The sequence below is a fragment of the Salminus brasiliensis genome, chromosome 14 (assembly GCF_030463535.1).
Source record: "Salminus brasiliensis chromosome 14, fSalBra1.hap2, whole genome shotgun sequence".
In the NCBI taxonomy this organism is placed as follows: domain Eukaryota; kingdom Metazoa; phylum Chordata; class Actinopteri; order Characiformes; family Bryconidae; genus Salminus; species Salminus brasiliensis.
The window spans coordinates 15,100,737-15,120,661 of NC_132891.1; the positions used below are offsets into that span (position 1 = coordinate 15,100,737).

A 19,925-nucleotide genomic window follows, 5' to 3' on the forward strand; every position below is an offset into this window, starting at 1 on the left:
TATCTATATTTCAGTCCGCTGCTGTGTTATGTTCTTATATTGTCAGCTGCCATAAAAAATATTTTTCTCATGTGTTATATATTTAAGTCAATACTCTTGTATTGCGGTCATTATTTCTATGTTTCAGTCAGATGTATATCAGTATATACCTGTATTCTGTCAGTTGCTATTAGATATGCCTGTATCTCCATCAGGAACTGCGGAGTAGTTCTATATTCTGTCAGTTATTATTAAATATTCCTACATTTTAGTCATATTTTATTAGATGTTCCTAAATTTCAGTCAATATACCCTGTATTTTCTCAGTTGCTATTAGATCTGTCTATATTACAGTCCACATGCTGTTGAACATTGCCACATTTCAGTCAATTGTTTGATGGAAACTGTCCTTTTTTGTTAAACATGCCTGTATTTGCTACAGACTGGCACACATTATTGTTTCATACATAATCCAGATGAAAACGACACACGAGAAAACAGAGACAGGCAGGTTGACTCTTCGTCGTCTGGACGCGCACCTTCACCGTGAACCCCGGTGAGTCTAACGGCCATCGCGCCGAATCCCCCTCCTCGAAGGCTTCCAAAAGCGCGCGCCCGGTGCGCTGCCACGCGCGACCGCGTTCGGAGCACGCGACTCCGCCGAGCCCCGCCCCCTCCCCCCCCCCTCCTCCCCCACGCGGGCGAGTACGCGCGCGCACGATTCATTCACCCGAAAGGTCTCGCGCGTGCATCGCGAACGCGCTTTTACTACACCGGAGCCGGAGGGAGAGAGAGCGAGGGAGAGCGAGCTGTATCTTCCGAGTAGAGAGCGACAGGATTTCGACCCGCACACGAATCACAACCCCGACCGAACACACACACACACACACACACACACACACACTCTGAACGACGAGAGAAATGAAACCTGTGCTTTCCGCCCCCACTTCCTAGAGGTTTATTTGACCCCCCCCCCCCCCCCTCCCACAGCAATGTGATCTGAGCGTTAGCTCCCCTCTCAACAAACCCCCCACACCTCAGTGTCCACACAGAGAGGGTCTACTGAATGACACACGACCCCGACCGAGTCCCCGCTTCGGCACGTTTCCTTCGTACAGTGAGCCGCGACTCGGAAGAGGGGCTAAACTGGCCCTGAACAGACCCCCGCAGTACCCAAGACACGCCGGCTGCCTGCCCTCCTCCGCTCGGGCTCTTCCTATGAGAGCTGTCCGCGGAAACCCGGCAGAAACACCAGCGCCTCGGCGCCCCTCTCCCCCTGCAGACACACACAGTCCGGCAGGCTGCTCGAGGAGGACGAGCGCCAACGACTCGACAACAAAATGAGTCCTATCTCTCTCTCACACACACACTCGTACACACTCGTACACACACACACACACACACTCGTACAGAAGACAAAATGTCAACTACCGTTCGCCTCTCGAGTCTCACACTAACCCCCGGTCTGTACAACCAAAATCAGCGCTAACACAGGGGCAGGGAGGGGGGCTGTAGCGACAGCAGCCCCTTCTTCTCACACTTGAAGAATAACACACTAGTTTACAGTCTGTCGCCTGAAGACCTTCGCCTGTTTTCTAGAAATACAGAAAGGCCAGTTCGGACTAACCGGAGAGACGAGGCTTTCCTCCGTGTCGAGTTCTGAAAAAGGAGCCCGGGGTTCGCGGAGCACGAGCCGTTCTTCAGGAATCACGAACCCTTTTTTCGACACGGGAAAACCCACCATCCACTGGCAAACTGAGCCCTTCTGCTTTTTCTTTTTTTAAAGCGCTACCGATGGCCATACTTACAATTTTGGCATTAAAATGGTCTGGAGGCCGGTAGCCGTTTCGTTTTCTGAAGCACATCCGTTTCTTTTTTGCTGCTTTTTTGTGTATAAATACGGAATCTGGTTTTTCCTCCAATGTTCCCAGCTTCAGAATCGACACCCTTACGGAGGCAGGCTGAGGACGGACTGCGCATGCGCCAACTTAGACAGTTCTACTCGGCCGATTGACGAAGTACTTCCTCGGTAATTGTCATTTCCAATGGAGCTCCTCTCACCCAAAGGGGTTTCACTCAACTTAGACTTCTTCTATTGCTCAGACAGATCTATCTCTGCAGTGATTCGCCTCCTCACGAAGCAGTCGTGGAGAATTCTGTAGGATGTGAAGTTATACAGGAGAAGCCCGTCGACTGCAAGGAGCGGAGGGCTTGAGGGTGAAACGTCCTTATTTAGGTTATTTCTCCAGAAGCACATAAGCAGACTGATCAACGACGGAAAGCAAAGCTAAGCTAAGGGAAATATCCCCCGGAGCCTTCCGCATGAAACGACGATAAAAAAAAAAGCCCAATCCTTGCATGCGCTGCACATTGTGCTAGATATGTAATCACAGCTTCTCTCAGCGGTGATTTAGCTGTTTCAATGTTACACTTTTACCAAGCGGAGTGTTTGGTGTTTGATCTGGAGAGTAAGGAGTGAACATGTGAGTTTCTCACTATAAATCCCCATGCCGACCAGCAGGAGGCGCCAAACACCAAGAATAACACGGGGCACAATGGTACCATGAAATGACTTCTGTAAAACTTAACCTTTCCATATCTCTATCCATCCATCCATCCATCTATCTATTTAGCTATCCCCATGTCTATCTATCTATCTATCTATCTATCTATCTATCTATCTATCTATCTATCTATCTATCTATCTATCATCAAAGCCTAAAGACACTGCATATACTTAATTTCTACAAAACCCATAGGCCTATGTCTTATAGGATGGCGGCTTCAAATAGCTTATAGATATTGTCCAAAACATGCCAAATTTGATTCATCACATCAAACACTGTAAAATATTAGCGCTCATCTCTACAGAATACACATACATAGGAGACCACTGGATTTGCCACTTGGTGTCAGTAAAGCTCTCTGCTTCCGTGCAGGGGCATAAACCCTGCCAATGCAATGCAATCAATTACAGCCTGATTTATGGGAGACCCATTAGATGATGTGCTGATGTTTGAAGGTTTCATCACTTGGTTAGATTTTAGTTAAAAGGCAATACAAGATTTGCTATGCTGGAAAGAGGGGGATTTAGCTGTCCAGGGCATTTTCACATTTTTAAAATTTAAATGTCTTTAAAAGCTGACAGAAACAGTACTCGAATGTCTGTTTATGCAGGACTCTCTATATTTTATCAGCTGTGGAGCCCAGTCAGGGAAGTCAATTCTTTATTTTGTACCATAAAAAAGGTTGCTTAGTCAAGGAAATGGTTTTATATGAAATTGTAGAAAACCAAAGTAGAAAACCATTTTAATGCTTATTTGCTGGGCTAAATGTTTTTTTCTGGATCAAAACTTTTTAAAATATGGTTCTATATACAGAGTTCTGTGAATTACTTTTGTATAATCATTACATTTAGTTACAGGTCCTAAAACAAATGTTGAATATAACAGTGTAAGCCAACACAAAATACAGTTCTATACAATCATTTGTTGAAGGAAAATAATTATCCAACACAAATAGGCCTTGTGTGAATAAGATTCTTGGCTATGTAGTTACTCAATTAACCAAATTTAGTACATAATTGGGATCAATTGAACTAGACACACCAAGACTTGATTAGTGCCAGCCCCGTTGACTCTAAACAACACTGAAACAGAGCCGTTCCAGAACTGTGAAGCTGGCTAAAATGGCTCAACAAGGAGCACAGTATGCCGCTGTCAAAAGAAAGACAACTTGAAGTGTATCTGTCTGGAAAGAGTTAAAAAGTCATGTGTAAAAGTTCTGGGACTTCAGCAAACCACAATAAGAGCCATTATCTCCAAATGGAATAGTGGCGAATTTTCCAAGAAGTGGCCGGCTTCCAAAAATCCTCAAAGAGCACAATGATGACTCATCCTCACTCATCCTCCACTGCTAACCACCAGGAACATAAAAGCTTGTCTCACATTTTCCAAAAAACACCTTGCTATGACCCCCCAAACCCTGTTTGCACAATGTTCTCTGGACGGATGAGTCAAAAGAGAAACTTTTTTGAAGACGGGTTTTTGTTACTTCTGGCATAAAGTCAACACTTCACAGCATTTCCCAGTAACAGCATCATACCACAGTCAAGCATGGTGATGGTAGTGTGATGGTGTTGCTTTGCTGCTACCAGGATGAGAAAATTTGCCATACTCTGCTCTCTATTCTGCTGTCTAGTCATTAGTCACTGATCTGAAGCTCAAGCGTGGTTGGGTAATGCAGCAAGACAATGATCTGAAGCACAAAGACCACATTCACCTCTGAATGCCTAAAACCACACAGGTCTTGCTTTTGAAAGTGGCCTAGTCAAAATCCTGACCTGAACACCATTGAGATTCTGTGGCAAGACCTTACACAAGCAGGTCATACTCAAAGACCCTCTATTGTGACTGAATTAAAACAATTCAGCAAAGAAGAGTGGGCCAGATTTCCTCCACAGCAAAATGAAAGGCTGACCTGACCTGGGAAGTGTTTGGTTGCAGGTGTTGCTGTTAGATGTTTAGTGGGGCAATATTTTTTTTACATGGGTGAAATCTAAAATATCTAAAACCCTTTAGAGCAACATATTTAAAAAGGAGTGAACATCATGAGGTAGTACAGTATTTTGTTAATGGCAACAAAGCATCACAAAGGGTTTCAGTATTAGCAAAAAACAGCCATGCTGTGCACAATTTGTTATCCACTCTCTAACCTGCCCATTAATTAAATGATACCACCACAGGACCACAACTGAGCAGGTAAATAATATCTGGTCAGCATTAGTCTTACAGTGATCCCTTTCCACTGATGTACAGAATAGAAAGTGTCTGGCAAACTGATCAGCAACAGATGGACTATAGTTTAGTAACTGAAAAGCTGACAGTTGAGTATAGGTACACAATGTCCAATTAACTGGTCACTCAGGGTATCACTGATTAGCATCAGTGGTGCCAGTGTTGAATGTTTGGACATTTACTCATTAAAAAAGTTTTGTTTCAGAAAGAGAAGTTGTTATTACAAACTGACCTGAGCATATCACCCTGCCTCATAAACTGGTATCACCTTTTCAACCCGAGACATGATAGCTGGTCATACACCTGCTCACAGTCAGGAATACAGCTCCCATTAAAAGTGATAAATATCACTGCTGTCAGACAAAAACCACGTGTTTCCATTTTTGCATTTTTTTCAGTTTTTGACATAATGTGAATCTGGTAGTTGTTTTTTACATTGTGTCAACAGTAGACATGCTCCAAATAAAAACCTAGAATAAAATATTTTTTCTTATATAAATATATTTTTGACATATATATATATATATATATATATATATATATATATTTGGAGAGGGTCTTTTTATACACACACACACACACACTGTTGCTGTCAGGCAAAAACCTTTTGACCAATAAAAATGCTCCTAAATTACTTAGACTGCTCTAAAGTTTTCCTCCTCCTGTACAGTTTCCATTTTAGAGCTTAGGGTGGCTGCTGATTGTTGGGATAAGGTTTGAGGAGTTTTGTAAAGCGCTGGAAATTGCACCTAGCATTTTCTAATGATAATTAGCCCTAACATGCCAAGATACATTGGTAAAAGGACGTTTAAGATGTTTGCATGGTGATCACTTCATCTTCTACTCACTTGACTATTCATGGTAACTTACACATACTATATATATATATATATATATATATATATATATATATATATATATATATATATATATATATATATATATATATGTATGCACTATATATATAGATAACTTAATGAGGAAAGAACATTATGTGGAAATACTGAAGCAACATCTCAATACATCAGCCAAGAAGTTCAAGTCTGGGTGCAAATGTGTCGCCTAAATGGACAATGACCAATGCAAACTGCCAAACTGGTTACAAGGTGGCTTAAGAATAACAAAGTCAATGTTTTGGAGAGGTCATCACAAAGCCCTGATCTCAGTCCTGTTGAAAAGGCATGTGCGAGCAAGGGCGGCCTACAAACATGGCTCAGTTACACAAGTTCTGTCTGGAGGAATGGGCCAAAATTCCTGCCAACTATTGTGAGAAGCTTGTGGAAGGATATCCAAAACGTTTGACCCAAGTCATACAATTTAAGGGCAATGGTACCAAATACTAATGAAATGTATTTAAACTTTTGACTTTGAAGAAAAATTGCCTTAAAAATTTCTGCATTTAGCAAGTAGAAATTATTTTGGTAAGCTTAATTGCCCTAAAATGGAAAAGGTTTATTCTGATTTCATGTCAGACAGTAGGCAAACATGCATGTGTCTTTTTATATAGTGTATGTAAACTTTTGGTTTCAAATGTATATCTACAAATAATGCACCTGTACAAAATGAGCATAACCAGCACAAAATAAGCAGTAATAGTGTCCAATGCAGATGATGCAATCATGTACAGAGATGCATGGGGAATAATGAATTAGGGTGCACAACTGTACAATCTGATGGCTCCAGGGTGAAATTATGTGTGAAAGAATGTGTAATAGAGTGAATGGGAGGGGTTCTTTATGATCACTGGCATCTTACCCAGTATCCTCCTCTGTCCAATTTAGCCCCAAGGACTGAGCCGGCCTTTCTAATGATGTTGTTTAGTCTGTTAGTGTCCTTCGCTGTACCGCTGTGTTATGCCTCTAGACAGCATAGTTTTGGTTATTGATTACACCACAAACTGAAGATCATATTACTGTACTTTGCCAAGTCTGGGAAGATTATGGGATGAGACCTAATGAGCTAAAACACCATTATGTTTGGGATAACAAGAAAATGTTCAAATGTGTTCAAATATGTTTGGTGTGGGTGAGAATAAGATGTAGCAAAATTGTTATGTATTATATAATAATTCTATAATTCTAATTATTATAAAATATATAATAATAAATAAATGCAAAAACGTACAAAACCACTAGAAATATTGTTCTCCACATCTGCTGGTGCAATATTCAGAACAATGCTGTTCAAAACTACACAAAATATCAATCAGTTTTTCTATATACTTTGTAAATAACAACAAATTACTGTAAAGTCTGACATTTTAAACTCTTTGCCAAGAAGCTTGACCAGCCTGGTGAACATATGTGACTTCTTTATATCATTTCTGGACTCATACAGTGTGTACTAAATATAGTTTGTAATATTCGTACATATGCGAAAATTACTGACACAACCCAGACAAGCAGAAAGCAAATGATATGAACAGAGAATGTTATAACCACTGAAATGTTATTACTTTTTTTTTATTATTTAGCCTATCACTGTTAAAAGTATACGTTCCATAAGAAACTTTTGGAGGTTCTTGAGATGGAGCTGTGAAGGAGCCTCTTAGGGTGCTTTGAGAAACCTTCAACAAAAGGTTCCTTAAAGCACATTAAGAAGTTCCTCCACTGTTTCGAATTGAAGAACTCCTAAAAGTTCCTCAAGTATCTTATACTTTTAATAGTGTACTAATCCTAAACCTAATCCTAACCTAAACAGAACTCTTGTCCTAACCCTGACTCTAAACATAACCATAGGAGAATGTATCCATTCATTCTCCTATTTCCTACATCCTGTAATCCCTGTTCATAAATTCCATAAGAACAAAAAGCAGAAAGTGATGGTGCCTGTCAGTCCCCGATTCGCGATCACCGCCCTGATTTGTGCCGAGCATGTGCACATATGCACAGTGCAAACCAAGCAGGGGATGCAGATCTGGTAGCCGGTAGCAATTTGTGCTGCCCACAGACGATCACAAAAAAGGATGAATAGTTAATATTTGTGAATGTGACAGTCATTTCCTGTTAGACAGAAGGTGGTTCACTGTAGATAACGGTACGTTAGCTAGCCAGCCAGACATTTGCTCCACTGACTGTTTCAGCTATATATAATACATATGTTATAAGTTAAGCTGAAAAGCTCAGGATGCCTTAAGCATGCCTTAGGAGCCAGCCCACTGGTTCTCGTTTTGAGGCAGAGAAACAAACAGTCAAGGCTGGCCATGCAAAGTCACACACTTGCTGCCATATCTATGCTGGCTAAATAGGCTAACTCAGCGCTTGTATTAGCCTACTAGCCAGCGAGGAGTAGGGAAGTTGACATTATTGGCAAAACAGCACCACTAGTGGATGGGAGTTCTTTGTGAGTCACAAAATGAGTCATAAAATATATTTGTGCCAATATTACATTACATTTCTTGAAGTTCACTTTAGTTGTGTATGTACAAATGTTATGAGATCTTGTTGGCTTGGCCAATATCTCCCGGAAAATTGCATTGTTAGAGAACTTTGCTGTAGTCAAGGAAAACAAGCTTACTGTAGCATTCCTGATGACCATTGACCTTAAATACCGTTCAATTACATTGTTTCCATTTCCAATGGATTCTGCAGGATTATAGGTGGCTTAAGGTCTTGTGGAGTACATCAGTTGAGTCATTCCATTTCTCAGAAGCAAAGTACTCATTTTTTGTCTACATTTCAATGGTCCAAAAAAAAAAAAAAGAAAATCCCAGGAGAGGCTTCATTGATGTAACAGCCATTGTAAGGTATATTTAGCTTTGAAACACAGCTAGGCTGTTCCCAGAATCCTACGATAGACAAGAGCACAAATCTGTGCAGGGGACAGTGTGATACAGACTTTTCTTCTAGTTAAACAAGTCCAGGTAGAATGGTCATCTTTTGGTCATCTTCTCATATCCACAACATTTGTGAACCTAATGGTTAACCAGTGACAGTCTAGAGAGGAGACACAGTTATAGCCTTGATGGAAAGGTAAGGATACTGCTCACACACACTTGCATTGTCTTCAGCTGAGCTTTGTTCAACTTCACAGGCAAGACCAGGGTCACAGCCAGGGGTTTTGGAGCCCATGAAAGGATATTTCACTAGGGGCCCCACCACTCTAATATTTCTGCCAAAATACTCAGATCACACATTTTCATTACACGTCCTTACTTCACCCCTCCATACGGCGCCCCTGGGCATGACTTTAAGGGTTTTAAGGGTCAGTAGATTAACATTGAGGGTAAGCCATAGTATAGTTACATGGGTAACTATAGTACATACATGGGTAAGCCATGTATAGTTGACTTCTTAGCTGATTTGGGTAACAATTTCACCATTGATCAGCAAGCAACAGCCGGGACTGGGATGTATTTGAGCCTTTGTTACAGAAGTGTCATATGCACAATAGTGTCCAGTATATCCCCAGAACTGGCAGTTACAAATAGAAATCAGGTCACAGGTCACAACGTCTGTAAGGTGTGCAATGAACTTATGTCTAAGAGTTTGCATTAAATCAACTGATAAGTTGAAGTTGTGTAGAGATAAGTGTTAAGTTATGCTCAGACCATAAGGCTTGGGCTGGTTGTTCCTATAAAATGACATGTAAGGGTGGTTGAGATGTTATTATTATTCATTTGTTGTATATAGATCTGAATATGCTCTAGTTTAGATCTGTTTATTAGAGGATGATGTAGAAGTGCTTCATTCCAATGGAACAGTGGAAGCATGCACCGAGGATCTTAACTGTAGGTTTAACAAATAAGAGAAACCTGGAAGATGTGTGTGTTTCTACTTAATACGTTGAAATGAACAGAGACATTATCATCAGACAACATACCATTAAGAATATTCACCTGATTTCCACTGATTTACCAGGTTTCAACCCCCCAGATTCAACCCTTTACCTGTCATAAAGCTGTAATTATATCAATTAGGTACAGCCTTATAGACTTTCTGCCTAATGCCCATGTACATTTTTTAGTGGTCATCCACGCTTCCAGTAGACTGAATATTATCTCTCCAAATTTTATGGATGAAATTCTCACAGATTTTAATTGAATCTGTCTCTTGATGGCTCTAATATAGCACAGTTATAAAACCTAAAACCAAGTCATAGAAGTATCACAAAGGATACAGTAGAAATCTAAATATTATTATGGAAATTCAAAAAGTTTGTTTGGACATTTTTTTGCTGCAGATGCACCCGAATAAACTGTTTATGTCAGATAAGAAAACAATATTTGAGTATTTAGGTTAGAATTAGTTTAAACAGCTTGAATTTGCATTGAATTAATTGCCCCTATAGGTTAAATTGTTAGATTTGCACACACACACTGCATGCTGCTGAATTGTTCATAAACAGAAGGTGAAGTTTACATTTGACTCCACCATTCTCGGGAGGTGGTGATATGCATCGTACAGAAGGGTTATTTTGGATGTATTTTACTCTGATTGCATTACGTCAGGTGCAGGTCACGACGATAATGCACAGCCCCTTGTTTGAAGGTGCTGTTTTTCCAACTCAAGTGTTCCCTTTCTGGTATTTGAATGCTTTGAATCAGCGGGCTGGTACTAAACCCTACAATTATAGAAGCCCCTCGGAAAACAACTACCGGTTTGTCATGGGGTTATGATATTAATCCAATGATTCACCTAATGATTCATGCACTTCTCTGCGGTGAAAAGAAGGAAGCCTTGCCTATAATAGCTAGTTCTCCATATTCTGTGTAATTCAAACCACGAGAACACCATGGTGTTCTTGTTTTCTGTAAAAAAGGATTTATTTTACAAATACCTGATTACTTTACCAGCCTGTTTTAGCTTAGTTTGTCCCTTTATAGGAAGGCAGGACACGTTATTGTTACTTTAGTTGCCTACAACAGCACATTGGAGTTAATCAATAATTTTAGATTTAATTTCAATGTATTGACAGTTAAAACCCTGAAATTATTCAAAATTTCAGGCTTTATCAGCAAAATGTACAAACTATCACCTGTTTGCAATGAACACTGCCACTTTGCCACCTTTAATGACGCCTGCAGTCTCAGACTTATTCAACCCCTTCATGACAAGCGTCTTTAATACTGAGTAGAGCTCCCTGTTACTGTTATGACCTGCTGCAAACATGATGCATAGCCAGACACTAGCTTTTGGCAGCATTCCTGGAGAATCTTAGCCCATTCCTCATGTGCAGTGGCCTCCAGTTCACTAAACTTCTTGGGCTTTGTGCTGCAACCATCTTCTTCAAATCCCACCAGAGATTTTCTGTGGGGTTCGAGTTCGACAACTTTGGCAGCCACTCCAGAATCTTCTAGGACTTCTTCTGAAACCAGGCCTTGGACTGGAATTCGACTTTGAGTTATGCTTGGGATAATTGTCCTGTTATAAGGCCCAATGATGCCCAAGCTTCAGCTTTCTCACAGAAGGCAGGATGTTTTCTTCTAGGATTTCCTGATACTTGATTGAATCCATCTCCACAGCCCTCCACATGCTGTGGGTTACCAGATCCAGAGGGGTAGGCACAGTGTTCTTTTCAGCATATGCTTCATTCTTTCTTCTCCAGACATAACGCTGTTCATTTTCATTCTGATCATTCTCTTTTTCATCCATGGACTTTGACAAGAGGTTAAAGGTTTAAGTTGTTTTAACACAACGATGTGACAAGCTGTACATTTACTTTCTGCAGCCATTTAGTTCTATAAAAGCCAATGTTAACAGTTAAACAGTTAAAGTTAATAATGCTCTGCATTGCCCCTTCCATGCTTGTGCACTTACATTTGGGTATCTGGACTACCTACCAACCCAGAAATCTTTGTGGGCTGCCTGGGAGTGAAAAAAATACTGTTAAGTGTGCGTGAAAGGGTATCATTATTATTTATAGGAACAGGCATATGTAGAAAGGGTACGAAGACCCCAAGGAACTATGTTATCTTGTGGAAAAGAAAAATTTTGTTTGGGATGTTGTTTGAGTTCCTTTTGACGGATGATTTGCCACCTTAAGCTTGTTTATTATTTACTAAAAAATAAATAAACAAACAAACAAACAAAAAACACATGATTTTTGAGGTTGAGGTTTGATCAGTGTGTCATTGTTTTTTTTTTTATTGAATTCTAGCAGCAATAATAAAACTATGGAGCTTAATAGCAACCACATTAAACTGATTTCAGTGTAGTAACTAAATGATAAACTTTACGATGGAAACGAAGAAGCATGAAGTACTAAGAGTTAAGTCCAGACAAAATATAAAAATGTGAGTCACATTCCTACATTTGAACATTTTTACAGTCTTGCTGGTTAAAGAGCTTTCCCTCAGTGCCACAGTTCATCCTCTGATTATGGTTAGGCCCTTTTCATCCTCCAGAATCTCCTCCACTCTCTGCCTCTGTAAAGAAATAGAAGATGAGGGTGAGAAAATCATTGCCATTGAGTGTGGGGGAAAAAAGAAAGCCACAAAAGAGGGAGAGGGGATTAATGTCTGGGACAGAAGATTGTTACTGATTCCTTATTTCTCCAAGGATGATGGAAGGCTCTTTGGAGCGATACAAGAGAACAGTAGATGTCAGACTGGTCCTCAGGGCTCATGGATTCCCAGGCAACCCACGTTTTTGCTTTATGTCAGGTCACAGCATTCAGGGATAGACCAAAAATGTGGATAATGTGAGGAACCATGAGAAGTTGTTTAAGAAATACAGCTATAGATGAATCACTCCCTAATAAACCCTTCAGGTAACTGTTTTCAGATACTGGGTTTAGGACCTATTTAAAAACTATACAAGGGGTTTAAGTGGCTCGGTGGTCTAATGCAGTTCCAGTATGGCCCGGGGGTCGTGAGTTTGAATCCCAGGCCATGCTGCTTTGCCGGAGTCCAATTATGCTCTTTCCAGGTGTCTCTCCTCATGACTTTTAAGTGATGTTGCCTCGCACAGTAGTCTGTTAGTTGGTGCAGTGGAGCTGGGGACCAGGTTCTTGGTTTTGGCTGCCCAACAATGCTGCACCGGCAGCAGTTTGAAAAGAGGCGGTGGCTGGCTTTGCCTATGTCGGAGAGGACGTGTGTTTAGGTCTTGCCCTCCTTGTGTCGAGAACATTGCTAGTGCTAGGGGCTCAATTGGCCGTACCAAATTAAGAAAAGGGGAAAAATTCGGATCATGCTGCACTTGCAGTGGTATTGAACCAGATTAAATAGCACTTTTTCAGAGGTCCTTGGTCATCTTTTTTGTTTAAGGGCTCACAAATACAACTAGCTAGGTGTCTACTGATTGGTAGATCGAACATCCGTCATGGTTTAGTCTCTGAAGTGTTTACTCATCACTGGAACCACTCTAACAGGCCACTCTTCTTGATACACTTATGTTGAAGATGTGTTAATGTGTGTTTGGCAAACCACTGTGCAGTGCGTTTCTCAGCAAACCACTGTGCAGCACGTTTCCCAGCAAACCCATGACAAAACGTAATAATAGCCCACATCTCATCTTTCCAAGGATCTTTGATTGTTCTAGTACTATTAATCATCTTCAGAAACATGCTGAGGGGGCTGAGGGTTCAACAAATACACATGAGACTGTGCTCATCTCAAGCTAAGCTCTTAATGCTGAGGCACAAATCTGGCCATTTGTGCTGTCAAATCCACTCTTCTCCTGTAATGTGTTTAGTAAACATGTTCTGAAAGACATATAGGCACTAAACACATACACACACTAGTGACTTAGGGCAGTAAGCATACACACCCCTAGCTGTGGGCAGCCATTTCAGTGCCCAGAAAGCAACAAGCCTTGCTTAAAAAAACATTTAAAACAGCAACAAATCATTTGCAGAGGAGGCTTTGTGTTGCACTTGCTGGGATTTCTACAGTAGTCCGTGTCTAAAGGACTTTTTGGACACAAGAAATGTCCAGACTGGAAATGTGCTTAGTTTCAGAAATACAGAAGACCTGTTATTCTATCTTCCCAACGCCGGACATTCAACCTGATTTGTGCAAAAGTGTGGCCCTTCCGTCTTTGTGTGCAGATACAGCAAATGCATTCCGTCTACATTTATGCAGTGCAGTGCAGTGCATTGTGTGTGTGTGTTTACATCTGGCTTTTCATGGTGTCAAACGAAATTCAAACATGAGCTGATGGTCAAGTGCAGACGTCAATGCAAGGTGTACGCAGCCTCTCAGTGATCTGAATTCCATTCTCAGTGTATGTGAACATGCTGCCATAACAAATCCCTCCACCGTCTCTGAAGTGGTAAAAATGGTCATAAGTAGAGCTGAATGTAATCTTTTTGAGCCGGTTTACACCTGGCATAAACATGTCTTTTTGATGATCAGATCACGTTAAGAAAAGCCAGGTGTAAACACCTCCAGGACGCACTGTGATCGGATTACGAGCGGATCACTCAAACCACATTTGGAGGTGGTCAGAGATGGATCTTCTGTGATCAGATTCTGTCAGGCAAGCAGAAATTAGTTTGTTGTGTGTGTGTGTGTGTGTGTGTGTGTGTGTGTGTGCGATTTCGAGTCAACACTTTAGAGGTGTACCCATGGCTGACTGCTCCTAGTCAGTAACACCTGAAATCACAGATGAAAACCAAGCACTTGTCTACAGTTGGCTGGGCCGCCCACTGTCCTACACAACTCCTGTCCACCTGGTGCTGCCTCACACCATCCTCTCCTCTTCCTCCCTATGGACCTTATTACTCTTTCCTTGACAATCAATAAAGCTGAGAGGTTTAGAACTGTGCCCTTGGTGTGTGATGTTTCTGGTCGCTGAGCAGTGCCACCCATGCCACAAAGTGAAAAAACACAACATATTAAGAACATATCAGCAGTGACCCCCCCCCCCCCCCATCTGAGCATTACTCAACAACATAATGGTATGAAATGTTGCTTTTATTTATTTATATATCATTTATTTTTATTTATTGTGCTTGTTAGGACTGTCCTATAAAGACTTATTTTTAGTAGCCCATTGGTCAGACAAACAAAACATTCTAACGAGGCTGTGGTGACATCAGAAAGATCCCGCCTCTTTCAATTGTTAGGGACCTCAAATGTAATAATTAAATTCATATACATTTTAAAAACAAGCTTCGTTTTCTGCAATTATTGGAACGGTACCTAAGAGCCAAGGAAGGATACATCAGCTGCATCCTCGAAAGTGCTTTGAACATAGGCTGCATTTCATAAAGGGTCCTTCACTTTGGAGCAAACTTCTATGACGTAGCGGCCAAGAAATGCAGCCTAGGCTTTGTAACGCGTGACAAATAAACTTGTATTTGATTTCTAAGAACCCAAAAGTTGTTAGGGGGCCCCCTAGTGGCTGCTGAGTCCTAAGTAGCTGGTTATGTTGCACATTAGGGAAAACATTGTAGTATGTTATTGTAACATATTGTAAGATTTTATTCTGAGAAATAAAAGAAAAGAATTCTGGACCATTTCTATTGGTTCATTTAGTATGAAATGTTCACATGGAATCAAATGAAAAATAAATAAATCTCTGCTTGAAGATCATAAATAGTCCCTCTGAACTGTTTTCAGTATTCTGGGATCATCCTTTGCCACATTTACATCTTGACTGAAGATCAGGATGGGTCTCAGGTGGGTTAAGTGTAGCTGTTGAAGCTTTACTTTAACGAGATCCTTGTTGGCTGAATAACAAAATAGCCACTAAATTGCACTAAATAGTGGTGTATCAATGACAGAGTTTTGAATTTGAATGAAGAGTTTTGAACATATTTTGAATTTCTAAATGATAATAACAGAACATAAGCCAGTGGTTTGAGGGGTTAAACCTCACAACCTCTAGTAGCCTACATATTTGGCTACTGCAGCAGAATGAATGCAGTCTACCTGTGGCTGATCCAGGCCGTCTATGATGTCTGTCTTCTTCTCCTGTGCCAACAGCAGCAGCTCGAGCCGCACAGCGCTCTGTGCACTGGGCTGACATGAAATCATTAAGTTAATTTCCTGTGCCTGGAGAGACAGAGGGTAAAAAAAACGAGTCGAGGTTTTTAAGGCAAGTGGTAATTACCCGCTGCAGTATCTCTCCCGACACAGAAGTGCTATGGAAGGGATAACATCTTTCCAACACATTTCAGAGCCCGCAAAAAGCAACACAATCTGTAAAGCTACATTTGAACGGCATATTTAGTTATAAAACACTCTTGCCCTCAGGTTTTGGTACTGCAGCCTCATTTGCACAATCCTGTTCCTCGCCTCAGCAGCTTTTAATTGACCAATGAGCACATCCTGATGCAATTTTGAATCCGAGACGCGCTGAGGACTCTTCTCCCTTTCTGCCCTCTGTTGAGCCAGACGAGCATGAATCCGCTGCCTTGAGGCCGCCATCCAGCCTTTTGCCTCTTTGGAAGGCTCGGCGTAAGCCAGGTGCCGAGCTCTCTGCTGAGGGCACATCCTTTTTAAGCCAGCACCCGTGCTATTCCTCCATTTTCTGTCTGACTCTGTTTGCTGTGTCATCCTTTGGTGTCAAACTACTCCACAGCTTATAGTGGGGGGCCCTAAAAGAACAATATGTGCAATACAATGTTAAGTACACTGTACATGTTTTGCAATTCAGTTTAAAATGGTTTGTGGCTGGCTTTATGATTATTATACTTGTACAGATCAGCCATAACATTAAAACCACCAGCCTAATATTCTGTAGGTCCTCCTCAGAGCTCAGAGACAGCTCTGACCCTCTGAGACATGGACACTTTAAGACCTCTTTAAGTTGTCCTGCGGAATCTGTTCCTGGACTTAAGCTGATTTTCAAAGTATCTGTACTTAACTTGAGTATTTCTGTCACTAAATACTTTTTACTTCTGTACTTTTTACAATTAAATTTTTAAATCAGGTACCTAATCGAATGCCTTGCTGTAAATGAATCTGAATCAGTGAAAGCTTCGGTTCTGTAATTATATGCAAATGTGAATCATCTCTGACAGCAAATCAACACACACAATCACAACAACACAATCACACAGTGTTCATTCAGCAGTTCCGTTCAAATGTAAATCTTATAGGATATTGTACTGTTTTGTACACCCCCACTGAATAATATACTCAAAAGCACCTATTTAGAGAACTAATAGTGTTTAATAATGATTAATTTTGCCAATGAGTTTAATAGTGTTAATGGTTAGTTATGTGAGGTAGGACAGGTTTCAGTGATCTTAAAAGCAGATTTTCCAAGTCTAAACATTTGACCAGTTTTCTGGATAAACAGTTTTTAATTACATTGTTAAAAAGAAGAGAAGGTGTTCTTGAATTCAGTGTCATCATTTATTTATTTTGTTATTTATTTGCTAGTTTAAAATGACCTTGTTTTGTTATATAGCTGTAATGGCAAAATGGACAAAGAACTACTAAAGCAGTTAGTAGGTCAAGTCAAGTCAAGTCAAATGTATTTGTATTTTTCACAATCAGTAATTGGTAAAAGACATAAGAAGACCTGACGGATCCAAGACCCCCAGTGAGCAAGCCAACTGCGACAGTGGCAAGGAAAAACTCCCTCAGAGCTGGAGGAAGAAACCTTGGGAGGAACCAAGACTCACAAGGGGGACCCGACCCATCCTCCTCTGATCAGAACTATTTATAAATTATTGATAAAAATGACCAAATCATCAATACTGTTGATCTGCTCTGAAGATTATAATATAATATTCATGGTGTAGTAGAACTTAATATAGACATGGCAGTGATGGTCAGAGTAATGAGGGTAATGATAGTTAATAGTGGTAATATTAATAAAAAGTAAGGTAAAGTAAGGTCTAAGTGAAAAGACACAGAACAGATTATTAGTGTTGATCATGTGTTCAGGACATCAGAGCTGAGAACCATAGATTACCATTATTTTTATTATTTATAATTTGTGAACGGAACATGATAATTGTTCAGTTTTAGTATTTGCTGTATATTCAATCAGAAGCCCTTTTTAAAGAAGTACTTTTTAGATTAAAAAAAAAATGTACACCACATCTCAGCCTTTACTACGGTATTCTTTAATAACATTTTAAAGTACATTTAGGGCTGTGTACTTTTATTTACACCATACCTCAGCTTTTACTATGGTATTTTTAATAACATTTCTTAATTACATTTTAAAGTACATTTAGGGCTGTGTACTTTTATTTACACCATACCTCAGCTTTTACTATGGTATTTCTAATTATTTTTTAAATTACATTTTGAGTACATTTAGGGCTGTGTACTTTTATTTACACCATACCTCAGCTTTTACTATGGTATTTCTAATTTTTTTTTCCATTACATTTTTAAGCACATTTAGGGCTGTGTACTTTTATTTACACCATACCTCAGCTTTTACTATGGTATTTCTAATTATTATTTTTTCATTGCATTTTTAAGTACATTTAAGGCTGTCTACTTTTATTTACACCATACCTCAGCTTTTACTATGGTATTTCTAATTATTTTTTAAATGACATTTTAAGTACATTTAGGGCTGTGTACTTTTATTTACACCATACCTCAGCTTTTACTATGGTATTTCTAACTTTTTTTTTCATTACATTTTTAAGCACATTTAGGGCTGTGTACTTTTATTTACACCAAGCCTCAGCTTTTACTATGGTATTTTTAATAACATTTCTTAATTACATTTTAAAGTACATTTAGGGCTGTGTACTTTTATTTACACCATACCTCAGCTTTTACTATGGTATTTCTAATTATTATTTTTTCATTACATTTTTAAGTACATTTAAGGCTGTCTACTTTTATTTACACCATACCTCAGCTTTTACTATGGTATTTCTAATTATTTTTTAATTACATTTTAAGTACATTTAGGGCTGTATACTTTCATGCTTGAGTAAAAAAAATGTACGCCACACCTCAGCTTTTACTACTGTATTTTTAAACTAGAGTATTTGTACTTTTAGCTACTCACGTATGGGACTGGTGTACATCTGCCTCCTCTGTTGAAGACATTAAGAAGAAGTTATTGGTGGTGTGTACAAGCCAGGTAAATTATTGGGACAGGGGTTTACAGCAGACCATAATTAACCACTTTACACTCAACAAGGCTTATTACTCAGTAACTACAGGGACTTCTGTACAAACTGGTGGGACTGTTCTTTGGTGATCGAAGTTTGTAGTAATAGCTATAGGCTTTAGGCTTTTTAAGGGGTTAAAGAAGCTAGCTAGTGGTGCTCTGAATCTTAGTGTGTCTCCTACCTGGCAGCTTGCCATCAAACTGGAACATAACCTTAACTCGTGTAATGTTAATATGAAAAGGGGGAAGCTTGTATGACAACAGCAAGGCTAACAACAACATTCACTCAATCATTCATCAGCATTCAACTCTACGCTAGCTATTATAACCCCTCTGGTCTCTATGCGCTGTCAGCAATGTGTCTGTTAACTTACAGGAGCTCTCCAGAGTGATTCCAGTCCCCGGCAGGTTTACGCTCTCAGAGTGAACGCTGGTGCTCTCCTCCTGGCAGCATGATTGTTTACTAGTGTTTCCATAGTAGCACTCCACAGCGCTCACTTCCCCGTCTTCATTTCCTTATTCCCCTTTCATAACGAAACACGGCCTACCAAAGACATCTGTACAGCAAAACGGAAAATCTGTATGAGCACGTTGCCACAACAGATGAACAACAGGCAGGGAACACCTTAAAGAAATAGCAATATTCATGTGATTCATTTAATTCACTAGAAGGTCTAATCTTGGCATCAGGTGATGTGACGGCCAGTTTTATCTGAATAGTCTAATCCAAGGTCAGTGTGACGGGGTTGTACTTCTCAGTGTTTGCTCTACAATGAATATGACAGCCAGCCAGACATAAGTATGTAGGTATACAGACAGACAAGTAAGTAGACAGACAGACAGGTATTGCCAAATGTTTGTGGACACCCCTTCTAATGAACGCATTCAGCAACTTTGAAAGATGCACCCAATGTTGACACCGATGGGCTAAGCTTGTCTAGCCACTGTAGAGATGTATTGCCAAAATAATAGAACTCTCTGGAGCAGATAAACATGAACCTATTGGCACCATGACTAATGTCAGGTGTGGCCTAGAGGAGTATAAAGCCTCCAGCATCAGAGCCCACAGACTGAAGCAGTGGAACTGTGTCCTCTGGAATGATGGATGGTGCTCCATCTAACACTTTTGGGATGAGTTGGGGAGTTGGGGGTGAGATGGGGTGGTAAT

At 40.2% G+C, this 19,925-nt stretch overlaps 2 protein-coding genes across 3 annotated transcripts in view; both read right to left on the reverse strand.

Moving 5' to 3' along the window:
• rgs19 (regulator of G protein signaling 19) overlaps positions 1-1,959 on the reverse strand; it is a 61,698-nt gene extending 59,739 nt beyond the window's left edge. For both annotated transcript variants that reach the window (XM_072696551.1, XM_072696549.1), the window contains exon 1: positions 1,788-1,959. The gene's annotated coding sequence lies outside the window, so the exon portion shown is untranslated. The remainder of the gene's footprint in view (positions 1-1,787) is intronic.
• Positions 1,960-11,864: 9,905 nt separating this feature from the next.
• On the reverse strand, positions 11,865-19,203 carry LOC140577477 (protein LKAAEAR1-like). The gene is made up of 5 exons (XM_072697472.1): positions 19,132-19,203; positions 18,653-18,680; positions 15,904-16,259; positions 15,592-15,714; positions 11,865-12,141 (listed from the first exon to the last, which is right to left on the reverse strand). The coding sequence occupies exons 3-5, from the start codon at positions 16,216-16,218 to the stop codon at positions 12,082-12,084; spliced, it is 498 nt and encodes a 165-aa protein (XP_072553573.1). The 5' UTR covers positions 16,219-16,259; positions 18,653-18,680; positions 19,132-19,203; the 3' UTR covers positions 11,865-12,081.
• Positions 19,204-19,925: the final 722 nt, after the last annotated feature.